The sequence below is a fragment of the Neomonachus schauinslandi genome, chromosome 11, assembly GCF_002201575.2.
Source record: "Neomonachus schauinslandi chromosome 11, ASM220157v2, whole genome shotgun sequence".
NCBI classification, from domain to species: Eukaryota; Metazoa; Chordata; class Mammalia; order Carnivora; family Phocidae; genus Neomonachus; species Neomonachus schauinslandi.
This window is the reverse complement of record NC_058413.1, coordinates 68943821-68960652: the sequence shown is the minus strand read 5'-3', so window position 1 is coordinate 68960652 and position 16832 is coordinate 68943821. Positions and strand designations below refer to the sequence as shown.

General features: G+C 38.3%; 1 protein-coding gene across 1 annotated transcript; it reads right to left on the bottom strand.

The window, feature by feature from the left end:
* Positions 1–2966: 2966 nt before the first annotated feature.
* Positions 2967–8771, bottom strand: LOC110571019 (tripartite motif-containing protein 64C-like). The gene is given in 8 exon segments (XM_021679106.1): positions 2967–3460; positions 4588–4685; positions 5111–5133; positions 6610–6840; positions 7514–7580; positions 8015–8042; positions 8374–8654; positions 8656–8771. Coding segments are annotated over 8 exon segments (1338 nt in total).
* Positions 8772–16832: the final 8061 nt, after the last annotated feature.

Genomic DNA, 16832 nt, shown 5'->3' with positions numbered 1-16832 from the left:
GTGGTTGAGGGAATGTACAGAGTCCAAATTATTGACCACAACCCAAGCAAGATGCACCTGTTTTATAGGGACCTTAGAGTTGTCAGTATCTTGTTCCCCAGCCTGTCTTCTGCGGGAGGGGCCTGCCATGCTGTTACTCAGGCAAACCTGTTTGGACAGAATTCCCCGGCCCCCTGGGGGGGGGGGGGTGATGGGCTCAATGAAAACCGGCTTGGGGGGGCTCTTGTTCTCTGGCGGCTTTCCCTGGTGGTTTTCCACATCTCTTTCGAGAGTCAGAGCAGAAGAAATTGTTTCCAACCCTCTGCCTCAGATCAGAGAGATCGAAGTCTGTTCTTCAGTGGGCTCTCCAGGCCACACTATCTCCATTTCTATCTGTGCTGCTATAAACTGCAGCATCCTGGGTTGTGCGCCCCTCTGCAGTGCTCCCAGTCCTTGCCTCCAGGTCGGGGCACGTCTCTGCCCTTTGTGCTTCTAAAACCACCAGCCACCCCCAGTTCCCATGCACAGCCCCACTGCTCCAGGTTTCAGTCTGGGGGGCTGCCCTAAAGTCCTTTCCCTGCTGCTACCAATCTGCGAGTCTGTGCCCTGTCCCCAGCTCAGGAGGCTTTTGCTCACTGGCGGTGCAGGATCCCCACAGCTCCCTCTTGCTTCCATTTATCTTTGGGTATCTGCCTGTGGAATCAAGGCTCCCAGCTTCATACCTTGAAACCCACCACCTGTGATATTCTGTTTGTAGAGATCCAGATATATCTTCTTACATCTCAGGTTGATTTCATGGGTGTTCAGAGTGGTCTGGTAGATATCCAGCTCAATTCTGGGCACTGGTTAGAATAGGGTCCCCTACTCCCACACCATCTTTTCCCCTTGGAAGAAATAAGTATTTCATCATCTTGGAAATACTTTCTGACTTAGTCATTTTGATCGAAATTCTTTGTACAAAGTCTGTCTTATATTCCCTAGAAGTATATTTTCCTTCTGTCACTACCTCTACTTCTTGGGGAAAACTATTTCTTTGTGCATTAGTCTTTTCCTTGTAGATTATGGATACATTGTTAGCTAGGAAGACCACAGAGATGAAGTGCAGACTCATCACAAGTCATGGTATCCACATGACATCAGTAGTGATATTAAATTCGATCATTTAGTTAAGGTACTGTTTGCCAGATTCCTTCCTGTAAAGTTACTAATACTCTCCTTTCCTACTTTGTTCTTTATAATTAAGTCACCAAATCCAGAGCAGACTTTCATAGACTTTCCAATCATTAGAATTATAATGCTTTAGTGAATATCTATTACATTTCCTTGTGTTGTTTGGTGCTTATTAAAAGTAGTTGAAAAGGAATTGAGAGTTGCTTCACAGGACAGGTACTAACTTGTGTGCTAAAATAGCATACTAGTTTGTGGAAATGCTCTTTATTTTACACTCTAGTTAACCCTAAATATTATCAACATTTTTTATTTTTTAAATTTAATACCTAAACATTTTATTTTCCAAACTAACAGGGGAATATGGAAATGCCATAAGTGCCTAATAATGATTTTTCCCTTAGCATGTGTGGTATGGATTTACATGGGATACTTCATTTATGAATTTGTTCATCATATTTGCCTGTTTCTTTCTAATAGGTAATTAGTATTTATCTATTGATTTGCACTATATTATTTTCTACCTACTGTTATTTGCCCACTACTTTGGTAAAGTTTTTGCTTTGTTCATGAAGGCTTGTATTTTACAAAACATACAGAAAATTGCAAATTTTAGAAGTGTCCATAAAAATGATTCCTGAGAAGGAAGGAATTTTGGCAAAAGGGTTATAGATTTATAGTCCCATGTTCAAGACTAACTTTACTGAGGAGAAATAAATACCAGGCTGCATTCCATTGACATGAGAAATATGCAAATAGTTGCTCATGTTTTCCTTATCACAGGTTCAAATGTGGGATCCCTTATAGACAGAATTTACAGGAAGCGGTACAACATGCTAAATGAACATTTTCCTCTTTATATGCATCCCTGCGAATTAACTATTCATTTTCTATACTAGTTCTGAAAAAGTTTTCTTGAAACATTGCCATGATACTGAAAGTTGGCCCTCGTTGTAGTTTATGAGGAAAAACAAGTGTCTGAGTGTTTCAGATACTGCACTTTGAGCAGAGGATGATATTAATAAGCTCTTGTTTCAGCCAAGATGTGATGAGTGACTAGAGTTTAGAGAAATGATAATGTCTGTCAGATACTTGCATCTAGCCAACTAGGTCAGACTTGAAGAGAAGACTAAGCACCTCTCCTTTGACTTATTAAACTGAGACATATACCACTGCATTTCTTCTACCCTAGCCTGGTTCAAATCTGCAAGTAAAACACATTGCTCAGAATGCAGAGGAGCCTTGGAAACACTGTGCTAAGTGAGAGAAACCAAATACAAAAAAACCCCACACATTATGTGACCAATTTGAATGAAGTGTACATAATAGACAAAAATCCATAAAGACTTAAGGTAGTGTTAGGGTTGAGGAGGGAAGGGAAGGTGATCAGGGAGTAAATATTAATGGGTTTTTGTTTTTTTGGGGGGGTGATGGAAATGTCCTGGGATTAAATAGTTATGACAGTTGCACAACTCTTTTCATATGACCAAAAACCACTGAATTATGTACTTTAAAGGAATGACTTTAATGGTATGCAAATTTTATCTCACTAAACTGTTATTAAAAAAGAGGAAAAGGTATTGATTATATTCCAGAAAATGCTCCAAAATAAACAATTTTTATTAAAAGAAAACTTAATAAACAAATTTATAATTCAACGTGGTTATACCATTTTATAAACATACAATAGTTCTGTTGTCTTAAGTCACAGTGTTCTCAAAGACCACTATTATCCTGTGGCCTCACATGAAAAGGTTTCAGGACAGGAATTCCCTCAGACAAGGGAATTCGTCAAATAAATGCTCATGAAACTTGATTTTTCAGGGGGCACCTAAGCAAAGGAAAGGCTTCAGAGGGAAAGAGAAGGAGAGAGGAGGGAAACTATATATGAGGGAACCTTTGTAAACATCATAGAAGCTCACAGTTCCATTGTTATAATCCAGAAACACTCCAATCTGACCCAGAGGCCTTTTCACATACTGAATTAGGGGTGGGCAGTTGGTGGAGAGACCATAACGATTGTTTATCTTCAAAGAAAACAGAAGAAATGCTTCCACAGGATGAATAATGCCATCATTATCACTGGTCAAGGAATCTTTACAGACTCCCAGAATCCAATTTGGGGAGCATGTGACATCCACCTCCCAGTAATGCTGACCAGAGGTAAAGACCTGAGGTCTCAGAGCTGCAAAGCTCTTGGCACCCTGGGACTCTCTGGATATGCCTTGATGGGTGACTCCAAGCGTCACACTTCCAGCATCCTTAGAAAGGCACCTGTAGCTACCAGTGGCTTCCTGACTCAGAACATTATCTACTGTAGAGAGAGGCAAAAAGGAGGTCAGCAAGTGGGATTTCCATGTCCTGAGGGACATGGCTCTCTACCCACCAACTACCTTCTTCATTTCCCCTCAGAGGCAATGAAAAACAGAGTACAGAGAGTTCAGATTGGCTTATCTATGAAGACCAAGAGTTGTCGCTGCCTCTATACACACAGAAACCCTTCAATCATACAGAAAAAGGAAAAACATCCAGCATATCGTGAACTGGGAAGCAGTCATTTACTGTCAATATGGATAAGTTATTTCAGGACACACCTATTTTTTTTTTTCTTTACTTTAGAAAACTTTTCTTGTGTTGTCTTTATTACTATTTAATAAATAGATAGCACTTAGCTATTCTGTGGGTGTTTACTGGGATATAACTGGTACTTGTTACATTTTTCAAATGTCAAAAATTTGATAGAAATCCACATATGCATAGTTTAGAAACTTCTGAAAAGAATGTTCTGGTTTTACATTATCTATTCAGACCCCAAATTCAGTCAAATCCCAATTTCAGCCCTCTGCTGTCTAGACAGGCTCTCTATTGTGGGCCTGCTATGGTTGAGCCCTGCTCATATACACATCCCTCACCTTTCAGGGTTTTGAGATTGATCTAATAACATTACAATTATCCTGCCAATGACAATTTTGGTCTTTCTCTGTCAAAACCTTCTGAGTTTATAAGTAATAAATATTCTTCGTACAATGCATGATAAATGCACTCGAATATAGAACAAATTAAAAACTACCACTGCCATATTTAAACTTTTAGGAGTGGAGTAAACTGAATAAACATACAATATTTTTTGCTATTCTGAGAACTAAATAGTCTTGCTTTTCCTAACCCCGTGACCAGCCTGATGCTTGTCTTCTCGCTCTGTTTGTGTGTCAGATGTAACTAAAAATATGTATTTTGCTTTGCATTTGCAGTAAAGTGTAAGTTGGAAAATTTAGTCTTGATCATTGTAATATGACTATTCAAAGAGAAAAGGGATAATAACTTTGGAAAGTCAAATACTATCTTCATGTCAAAAAATAAATAAAATTAAAAAGGAAGAAGGCTCATTCCCAAGAACCACTAAAGAGATCGAGGACTGATTGCCAAAGGGCTGGCTCTTACCTCTGAAGTTGTTCAGTATATCTAGGATTCCCGTGATGTTCTGTGAAGTGAGCTCTGGGTTCACCGGCTGAGGCTTGTGCATCTGCGCCAATTCAGTCCTGTAAAGAATGATGTCAGTTATACTTCTGGGTCAAAGGTCAATCACACAACTGTTATAAAAGTAGCAGTTTTTAATCAAAGAGTTTTCATCAGAATTTTCCCACTTTGGTTAACTGGGTATATGTTATAGTCTATGTTGCCTTACCTTTTTTCTAAATTTAAGTTATATCAAATTCTAACTTCCCTATTCTTCTCAGATATTATTCCATTTCTAAAATTACTGAGGATCAATCTCTCCCTCTGCTCCACCTCAGGTAAAGCAAAGATCCTAGGGGTCTTACAGAGAACAGAAAGTTCAGGCAAAGCCTTTGGGATTTCAGTCTGCAAGTAGTCACTAATGATACATTCAGTGTCTACAAGGGGAATGCCCACTGAACCAGAAAGCTTTGCTCTTTTCTATCCAGCAGGAGAATCTAATTCTAGCCTAGCAGTCCTGGTCCTGAGGGTCTGACCCCCCCCGCAGGCATCAGGAAGCCATTCCCTCTGAGGCCTTGCCTACAACAGGATGTGCTATTCTTACTGCTGGGAACAAAATATACCCCCCTTCCCATTCTTAGGACATCTCCCTCTTTCCCGTCTTTTCACATCCAAGGCCCTAGAGTAGGGACCTCTTCTGTGACACCTTAGAAAAATTTCTTTAGTAAGGTTTATTGTGGTGAGGCTGGAGAGGTTGGGTGGAGAGTGGGTGGAAGGTCACATGGTTTTTAAGTATATGTGAATTCAGCCACATAAGAAGAAACCTCCTGAGACCAAGGAGCAGAAAGACTTCAGGCTTCTTTTAAAACAAATAGAAAGTAGGGGCGCCTGGGTGCCACAGTTGGTTAAGTGTTCAAATCTTGATTTTGGCTCAGGTCACGATCTCAAGGTCCTGGGATCCAGCCCCATGTCAGACTTGTGCTCAGCAGGGAGTCTGCTTAAGATTCTCTCTCTCTCCCTCTGCCCTTCTCCCCCGCTCTCTCTAAAATAATTAAATAAATATTATTTTAAAAAATAGAAAGTAGCCACAGAGGATGACGTTAAGAGCTCAAAACATGTACATCCACTTTATCCCCAAGAACAAGAGACTTCCTCGGTAATCAGAAATCATTAGTTCAAACTCATCTTTGCAATACATTTCCCAAGTCCTGCAAGGAAAAAAAGTAATGTTAATCATGAGAGTTTTGTTCTTTTGCATCTTCTCTAGTATTCTTGTTTGTTTAAATAATGTATTTTTTCTCTTATTCCCCTCTAAGGAACAATCAGAAACTACCTTCATAATAGAACCTACACTAAAGCATGATAGGCTTCTTTGGGGTGTATTAAGGAAGGAAGGAAGTCAGGAAGGGGCTGTGTAGTGATGCATTATGATTTAGGTTTCCACTGTCACTCAGCACCCAGTCTCATTCCCAAGAAGAGATCTGACCATTTACAATAACAATTAAAGCAAAACAGTGAACTTAGATATAAAAAAAAAAATTATGTAGTGCATTGAAATTGATTATCAAATTCTACAATTCTTGCCTAAGCAAAGGGCAAAACCTTAGTATCTTCAGCAAGTTACTTCTGGGGTGGGGGGTGGGGGGTGGTGGTGTTTGGAGACAGAGAGTGACAATGGATTAAGGCAACGTAAATTGAGAATTACCTCAACAAAGTTAATCTTTCTCTGGTTACAGGTTTTTCTGATTTTGGATAATTTATCTGTGTGGTTAGTACTCCTGATTACACAGTGATAATTTTGTCCTAGGTGAGCTACTAAGAGGGCAAAAATCTCCCAAGAATTACCAGGATATGAGGAAATAAATAGTTGGACAGACATAATGATGGGAATCAATGAGCAGTATCACTTAGCTGAGAGTAATGGTATATGTGGGTAACATTTCCATGTCAAGGCAACATTGCCCAAAAAAGGATTCTTGCCTGTGAGGATGGACCCTCCCTTCTCACCTGGAGTAGCTCCACGTCAGGCTTGCGGCACACCTCAGTCAGCTCTCTATACATTTCTTTCAGGCTTTCTTTCTGTTGGGTCATTCTGAGTTCACTTTCCTTGAGTTGTTGGACAATCTCCTTTTCTTCTTTCTCCAGTGTCTCCAGATGGAGTTGCTCCTCTTCATGGAGAAATAGATGCATCTTCTGATACTGCGCTTTGATCATCACCTTCCTTAAGGCCACATAGTCCTGAAGATAGTAGATGCAAAGGGTTACATATCCTCCCTCTCAACAGAGAGTTCTATTTCCTTAGTGTCATCAAGAAAGTACTTGACAAACTTTGTGCCCTACATCTCCACGTGTCTTGGATATTTGCTGGTCCTTTCTGTTCACCCTTTCTCTAGGTTCTTAAGACTCCTTCCTTTTTTGAATCAAGCCCTCTAAGGGTCCCAGGCTCTCTAGCTGTGATACTCCATCAATTATTTCCTTTCTGACTGGAAGCTCTTTTTTTCTCTTGTTCTTTTGCCCGATTTTCCTAAATATTTAAAAATATTTATGTATACATCATATTTTATAGATTTTTAAATTAAATTATCTAGTTTTCCTCCAGGAGCTACACTATTGTTCTCCTCTCTTTCACCTCAAATTTATTGCGATGTTTTCTTAAACTCAGTGTCTGAGAAGGTTCATCCAAACCTTCAAGGTTGTACTAGGAATACCTTTCATGCCTTAGTTATCCCATATACTAGCATTTTTGCACTAGCTTTTATTGGCCTGTATATTTGTGATTACTGATATATCATTTGAAACAACTACTTTTTCTTGAAAAAAAATTATCTTTTAGGTGGTAACTTAAATTTAGCTACAAGTCTCAACCAGCATTATGTCAATCTGCATAAAAACAGAACATTTTCATTCTTACCTCAAATGACTGGATTTTGCTAGCTTCTTAATTCAGATTATTTTGCATTTCTTTTTTTTTTTTAAGATTTTATTTATTTGACAGACAGAGACACAGCAAGAGAGGGAACACAAGCAGGGGGAGTGGGAGAGGGAGAAGCAGGCTCTCCGCCGAGCAAGGAGCCTGATGCGGGGCTCGATCCCAGGACCGTGGGATCATGACCTGAGCCGAAGGCAGACGCTTAACGACTGAGCCACCCAGGCACCCTGTTTTGCATTTCTTGAGTCATGTTCCATAAAGAGCCCATTCTCTTCAGAAGTTTAACCATGAGCTTTAGCAAGACAGAAGATGATATTATAGATTTTATCCCCTTATCTATAGGAAAAGTCAGTGGCTGAGAAAACTGCAATCTTGAGTTAGCATGGAGAGATCAGATTTCTCCCCATGAATCTAATTTGATTCTAATATTTGGGATGTCAGAGGTGACAAACATAATAGAGTTTTGAGGGTACTCTGCAGATAATATAATCCATTTCCTTAGAAATTGGCACTCAGATTTTTATATAATATGACTGTGAAGACATCAAGCTTGCATTAGAAGCCAGGGATCCCAGTACTAGCCACCTGCCCCACAATGGGATCAACTGCACATATTTGGACAACGCTTCTAAGGACATTTCCCTTCTTAGAGGCTCAACATAGCTATGATTATAGTGTCAACATTGGTCAGCAGCATTGAAAGGATGCATGTACATCTTGATATTTCTATTGAAAAATCACCACCTCTGCTATCTCCACTCAAGTCAACTTCCTTATCATTTTCCTCATCTTGCTCTCTGATTAGAAGACTGTAAGATTCCAAATGGCTTTAGAGGCATCACTTACCCTGTATTCCTCAGCAGCCCACTGTACCAGACTGTGGCTATGAGCCATGTGCTCTGCTGATTCAGAGCAGGGCGTGCAGAGCAGGTTCTTGTCAACCTCACAGAAAAGCCCCTTCGCTTCTTTGTGCAGCACACAGATCTGCTCCTTGGAGCTGCTGACACGGTAAGCTTGTGCCTGTCTGGCAAGGGAAGCCAGCTTCTTGAGTGCAATATTTGTTTTGAAGTCTGACTTCTCTGAAACTCCCCTGCATTCAGGGCAGCACATTGGGGTTTGGGCGTAGGCAGGGACTGCAAAAGCTGTGCCCACAGTCAGTGGTGACAGGGTCTAAGTAGTGGTTCATACAGATGGAGCAGATGAGTTCATTCTGAAAGGCTTGCAAGGTGTCCAGATCCATGTTTCTATAAACTTTTAAAAAAGACAAAAGAGAAAGAAAAGTCACTTTTCTGTGCTGATAAGGAAAAAAAAAAAGCTTTTAGACAAAAGCTTGTCTGCTTGAACTCTATCTAATTTACCTATTAATTTAGTCCCCGTACAAACGTAGGCATGGTAAGTATAAACAGGTTGGGTTTATGCTATGAAACAAATAAGAAAATGGGACAAGAGCGTTCTTGCCATCGTTTTTGTTTCAAATAGACAGTGTTCTCAATCAGAATTAAACTACGTGGACAAGCTTAAAGATTGGGGCAGGGAGTAAAAGTTAGGATGATTCCATAGTAACATTTCTTAGCTGATTGGTCCAGAAGCACATATAGAATCTCAATCTCTCCCATTCTCTCTCTCTCTGTCTCTCTCTCCATGACTCCACAACTGTAACACACACACACACACTTCACCGCTATGCTAACAGCCTCCATACATCCTGTCTCCAAACTGACAGGTGTATTTTTCTAAAGAAAAATAAAATTGATTAGGTTTATTTAAGCTTGTTATTTAATCAATGTTGACTTCAACTTTGACTCCTGAAACTACAATTAGTTGAATTTATGTTTCTAACTTTAATAACAAAACTCTACCTTTCAGGAAATAAAGTATAAAAATTATCTTTTGTTTCTAGTTCAGAAAATAATTTTTCCCAGAGTCAGTTGAGATCATCGGAACATCTTCACATCTTGAACTGGAGAATGTTCAAGCTACAGTGCTAATCAGCAATAATTAATCATTTTTTTTTAACAAACAAAAAAGAGAATAAGCACTGGGATTTCCTTTCTGCACTAGAAAATACGGAGCTATAGTTAAAGGAAGCATGATCGATTCATCTTTATTTTTGGTATTTCCCCATGGTGACTAATGCCACTTCTTGGGAGTCCTTACCAGTTGGTTGGATCTATATTGGACACTTTTCAAATCTAGTCTGCAAACTGAGGGTTTTAGAGGGACAGCAAATAGGACTTTTACAACAAAGTTTTTCTAATTAATTCAGCACACTAAACTTTTAGGTTGTTGGGTATAAAGACTATTACATGCATACACTATGTTGAATATTTCAGGTGCTTTATGGGTTCCATAATTGCATAAATACTGCAGAAATCTCAGGGCGCCTGGGTGGCTTAGTCGGTTAAGCCTCCGACTCCTGATTTTGGCTCAGGTCATGATCTCAGGGTTGTGGGATCAAGCTCTGCAGTTAGGCTCCAAGCTCAGCACGGGGCCTGCTTGTTCCTTTCTCTCTGCTTCTCCCCCTGCTCCCTCTCTCTCTCTCTTTCAAATAAATAAATAAATAAAATCTTTAAAAAAAAACCTGCCAAAATCTCTAGGACCTAAAAATATTTAGTAACACATAAGGTAATAGAATAAAAAAAATAATCAACTTAATATAACAAATATTAGTATATTAAAAATGCTCTAGTTACAGATATTTTAAATATTGATGCATTTTAAATAAGAAAGCTATTTGTTTGCTTGGACAAGACTCAAGCAGGACAACAGCTAAATTGTATAAGAAAAAGTAAGCATGAAGATATTTACTGTAAATTCCATACTCACAAAGTCTACTGAGTAACCTCACCTGCGAAAGCTCTGGAAGGTCTGGAAGGGCTGTTGCTAGCAGGGTCAGCAGGGACTCTTCACTCTCCAAAGCCTGGCAGCTAAAAATTCGGCCAATCTACCCCAGAGAAGAAGTCCTCTCTGGACAAATGTGCTTTTTATATGATTAAGCTCACCTAAGGTCACACCTACTTCTTGAGATTGGCTGTTGTCTTCAAAAAGAAGTGGAAATGGCTGATTAGGTTATATAGAAAGGTTTAAAAATGGCTACTTAAGAGTTTATAGCATATAGAGAAAAACATTTGAGGGCTAATGCTCTAATAATCTGGATTTGTTTTGGGGTATGATGGAAGAAGTTGACCTCACACAAGTTGCTCAAAAAGACATTTTAACTGAAGCAATTACTTCATTAAATGACTTTTTATTTTACAAGCTTTGACTTCACAATTTTTAAAATTTGTTTTCTTACTCTACTTTTTATTTTTTTTATTTTTTAAAAAATTTTATTTACTTATTTGAGAGTGAAAGAGACAGCAAGAGAGAGCTTGAGTGAGAGGGTGGGGAGAGAGAGAAGAAGGCTCCACACTGAGCAGGGAGCCTGATGCAGGACTCAATCTGAAGACCCCGGGATCATGACTTGAGCCAAAGGCAGACCCTTAACCGACTGAGCCACCCAGGCACCCTGTTACTCTACCTTTTAAATTGCTAATTAAGCTCTAGCTATTGTTTATCTGATTATGTCAAAACAATAAAACATTAAATGGAAAAACCAACAAATCTGCACTGTGCAAATTTCTCATAAAAAATAAAAAGTGTGGGGTGTCTGGGTGGCTCAGTCAGTTAAGTGTCTTACTCTTAATTTCAGCTCAAGTCATGATCTCAGGGTCATGGGATCAGGCCCCTCAGGGCTCCACACTCAGCACCGAGTCTGCTTGGGATTCTCTCTCTATCCCTCTCCCTCTGCTCCTCCCCCCACTCACACGCACCCCCCTCTCTAAAATAAATAAATAAAATCTTTAAAAAAAAAATAAGAAATAAAAATAAGAAGTGTACCTAGGCACTCAATTGGGTTTTAAATAATTGTATATATAACTGTTAGTTTTATATAATTGTATATATAAATTTGCTAGTTTTTTTCTTACCTTCAACATTTGACGACTATTTTGTAATGACTGGTTCATGTAAAAATCAAATCTCTTTTGCAGACTCTTGTACCTTGGCAAATAATTTTAAACCAAATACTTTACATATATATATATATACATATATATATATATATATGCACACACACATACATATATATGATATATCTCAATGTATGTACTTGTGTTAAAATATTATATAATGTGACAATACTTATTTATACAAAAATTATGTGCACAATTATCTTTAATAAAATGCATACAGAAAATTATTTTTTAATTGAGGTATATTTGACATATAACATTATATTAGTTTCAAGTGTTACAACATGATTTGATATTTATATATATTACAAAGTGAATGCCACCGTAAGTCTAGCTAACATCCATCACCATACATAGTTACAAAATTTTTTTCTTATGATGAGAACTTTTTTGTTTCAAATTTTTATTTAAATTCTAGTTGGTTAATATATACTGTAATATTGGTTTCAGGAGTAGAATTTAGTGATTCATCACTTATATATAATACCCAGTGCTCATCACAAGTGCCCTCCTTAATACTCATCACCGTCTAGCCCATCCCCCACCCACCTCCCTCCAGCAACCTTCAGTTTATTCTCTATAGTTAAGAATCTCTTATCGTTTGCTTCCCTGTCTCTTTTTTCCTTCCCATATATTCATCTGTTTTGTTTCTTAAATTCCACCTATGAGTAAGATCATATGGTATTTGTCTTTCTCTGACTGACTTATTTCGCTTAGCATAATACCCTCTAGCTGCATCCATGACACTGCAAATGGAAAGCCTTCATTCTTTTTAATGGCCGAGCAGTGTCCCATTGTATATTTATAGCACATCTTCTTTATCCATTTCATGATGATTACTTTTAAGATCTCTCTTACCAGCTTTCTTTTTTTCTTTCTTTTTTTTTTTATTATGTTCAGTTAGCCAACATATAGTACTTCATTAGTTTTTGATGTAGTGTTCAATGATTCATTAGTTGCATAACACCAAGTGACATCACATCATGTGCCCTCCTTAATACCCATCACCCCGTTACCCCATACTCCCACCCCCCTCCCTTCTGTAACCCTCAGTTTGTTTCCCCGCAGTCGAGAGTTTCTCATGGTTTGTCTTCCTCTCTGATTTCTTCCAACTCAGTTTTCCCTCCCTTCCCCTGTGGTTCTCTGCATTATTCCTCATATTCTACGTATGAGTGAAACCATATGATAATTGTCGTTCTCTGCTTGACTTATTTCAACTACACAATACAGTATTATTAACTACAGTCACCATGCTGTGCATGTTGTAGAAAATTATTTTTAGCAGAAGTGCAATACTACCTGTGTTTTGTTGACTCCTATCACAATTCAACAAGTCACCACTGCTTACATATAGGTTGTCTCTCTAAATTATTTAATGCTTGGAAATTTTGGTTCTATTTTTATAAACGTATAAAAATAATCTAATCTTGCTAGAAATTTAAAAAGTAAAAATCTACAAAAGTTACCTTTTAAAAATTATCAAATTGAAAAAAGAAAGATAAAAGCCATAAAAGCTAGTATATCCTAGAAAGGTAAAGTAGTTGTCCTCTTACCAAATGCATTGGACTATAAATTAATATAAGCTTCAGAAGCATCATTTGACTAGCGATTATGCTTCAAAATGTATTCAAAGAGATTAAGTATATACTTTGTATATCCTATTAGGGTATATATTAGTAAGGTATATATAGTGTATATGAGGACTTTTCCAGAAATTTTAATTCTGGGAAAATGCCTCAAACATTTCTTAACAGGTTGCATATCATCTACATAAGCATATAGAGGAAGGAGATTTTAGTATTCTCATTTTTCAGTAAAAATTAAATGGTTATGGGGCACCTGGATGGCTCAGTCGGTTAAGGGTCTGCCTTTGGCTCAGGTCATGATCCCGGTGTCCTGGGATTGAGCCCCCTCATTGGGCTCTCTGCTCAGTGAGGACCCTGTTTCTCCCTCTCCCTCTGCCTTCCACTCTGCCTACTGTTTTCTCTCTTTCTTTCTCTCTCTCTCTGTCAAATAAATAAATAAAATATTTTAAAAAATTAACTGGTTATGTGTGCAGGATACCCCCCCTATAGTGCTGTTCAATTTAGAGATTTGTCCAACATTTGCTTGCACCATTATTTCCTGGATTTGTGATTTCTTTATATAAAAGTCCTATAAACCATGCTCTGTGATTTCATCCCAACCTCAAATAGTAAATATAGTAATTAGTTGCTATCCTTACTAAGTTTTACTGAGTACCATAGCATCTTCTTAATTCCCTCCCCCCAAACCCAGTTTTCAAAGGTAAATTAGACGAAATTCCTGGAATCTGGAGACTATAAGTTAGTTGGGAATGTGAATGCATACGTAGAGAAATAAGAAATCCATAACATCTCAAATAAGAAAGAGAAATCTGCTGTGTACAACTGGAAAAGAAAACAAAGAACAGCTGACTGAATGTGACACTCTTTCCCCCTCATCTTTCTGTAGGAAAAGCCCCCTGAAAAACATTGATTAAAAAGCCTCGAGTTCCCCGCTGTGGCCAACACTGAGCCTGCTGAAAGGTAGAAAATATCTACTCCTTAACATGGACTAATTCTTGAACATTTGCCAGATGTGGATTCACCAAGGTTTATGGGCTTAACTTGATAAAAACCTAACATGGACATAAATCTAAAAATGAATAGTTGAAGAAAGGTATCTTTTATTAGCCTAAGGGAATGCTAGCATCACAAATATCAAGCCCTGGCAAAATAGAAGACAGACCAAATAATAATTTCAAAAGAACATTACAAATTTATGATTCTTAGAGATTCCCATGAAAAACAGTTTGCACTGGGAAGGTTAAAAAGGACTTTTAATTCATTCATCTCACATGGCAGGGCCGGGACAGGAGGCAGATACCGTGAGAAGCCAGGGCCCCTACAATAACACATCCATCTGGACTGCACCGTGGATTATAACATGACTGGTGCCAGGCTCCCACCAAATTTTGACACCTGAAAATCCTGGGTGATACCGCTCAACTTTGCTACTGGCAAACACTTATGAATTCCAACATTGACATTAGAGTCGTTGGTGGGAAGAGTTGGTGAGTCTTTTTACCAGAGGGTGGTCAAGAAGTTATAAAACTGTTGTCAGTATTCCTTGGGCAATTAGAAATAGATGGGAACACTTCAATAGGAAAAACAGCCCAAATTAGGCTAACCTGGTCATCTGCTTTTCAACCAATATGAACAACTTTTGGCCAGAAAATTTAGGGCAAACCCAGACCGTAAAGCCAGGTCTCAGCCCAGCATGATCAGTAATGCTGCATAGCAAGAACCCAAATGCAGCAGCTACAAGCACCATTAGAACTGGACCTCAAATGAACATTTGAAAGTATTTTATAGCATAGCTACCTTCAGAACACAGTGTATTATAGTGCATTTCCTAATACATCTGGGATGCAAGGACTGCTAACTAGTACTGCTAACTGACTTAAAATAAATCAGTTTTGGGGCACCTGGGTGGCTCAATCAGTTGAACAACCAACTCTTGGTTTCAGCTCAGGTCATGATCTGAGCATGGAGCCTGCCTGAGATTCTCTCCCTCTTCTTCTGACCCTCCCAGCACCCCTCCACCCCACAGTCTCTCTCTCTCTCTTTCAATAAATGTATTACATTCTTAATAGAAGATTAGATTATTGTAGCTGTAAACATAAGTTCAAGTCATTCTGAAACATCAACAGATCTACCTGCTGGTGGTAGATAATCCACCTGCTGGTGGTAGATAATTACATCAGTGTGTCTGATGTCATTATTTGATTTTACATTTTCAAGCCAATATAAGGTGACTTCACATATGCTTTTCAGTGACCTTTCTAAACCTAAAATATATTAACAACAATAGGACTCTTACAAGAATCTTATTAAAACATAAACTACTTTTTAGAGCAATTTTAAGTTCATAGCAAAATTGAGGGGAAGGCACAGAGATTTTCCATATACTCTTTGCCCCTACACATGTATAACCTCCCCCGTTATCAACATCCCTCACCAGAGTGGTGCATTTGTTACAATTGATGAACCAATGATATATTTTTGTCAGCCAGAGTCCATAGTATGGACTCTTGGTATTGTACGTTCTATGGGTTTGGATCATTTTGTAATAAAATGTATTCTTCATTATAGTATCACACAAAGTAGTCTCCTTGCCTTAAACATCCTCTGTGCTCCACCAGAATCCTCTAAGCTGATCATGAATTTTTTTTTTTAATGGAGGATATTTTTCTGAAAAGACAATTAAAAATAAATATTATCTGATACAAAAAAACGCTGTGAGTTCTATCTGAAATGTGTCCTTTAGGGGTTCCTGGGTGGCTCAGTCAGTTAGGCCTCCTGTTCAGGTCATGATCCCAGGGTCCTGGGATGGAGCCCTGGATCCCTTTGGACTCCCTGCTCAGTGGGGAGCCTGCTTCTCCCTCTCCTTCTGCCCCTCCCCCTGCTTGTGCTCTCTGACTCTCTCTCTGTCAAATAAATAAATAAAATCTTAAAAAAAAAAAAGAAATGTGTCCTTTAGATTGGAGAGATTTATAAGCATTTGGTATGTATATTTTATTATAAAGAACTAATTTTTTTCTGTTTGTGAGCTTTTTTAAAGTTAAAAATATTTTACAAACCAAAGAACAGTTTGAATGACTTTGAAGAGAAATTTGCTACTTTACAGCAGAACCACCTATGGGGACTGAGTTATAAGTATGAAACTGTAAAAAAGGCTGTAGATTACTGGATCAGTATTCTGAAGAAATTCGTTGTAGTGTCTTAGATAAATTCCCAAATCACTGAGCAAAATGAATTTATAGATCAAAAGTTTGTAGTGGGCTAACGACCTTCTCTGAAGCATTATCTACAACTCCTAATACTATGAAAAACAAGAGAGACTCAAAACATTTTTGATGAAATAGGTCCATTGAGAGCTATGTCTACTGGTTTAGAGGTCCTTTTAACTTTGGCTCAGTACATTATACAGATTAATTTTTTCTGTGACCTCCTCCTCACGTTCTCTTAATTTATTCTTGTTCAGTAATCCCCTTAACTCTGCATTTCAGCTTGCCATTTTATTGCCCTCCTCGTTTGCTTCTCCTGAGCAATAGATTTATGTTTATGTTAAGGTTGTGGATGACCTTCAAGAAGGGTAGAGGTTAAGAACCCTGCTGTTTAGGTACACATAGTCATACTACTTTGTACCTTGGTTTTCTGTCCTTATCCTTAGTCTTTTATTTTCTTTTTCTCTTAACCTGAGCACATGTGCACACACACACACAG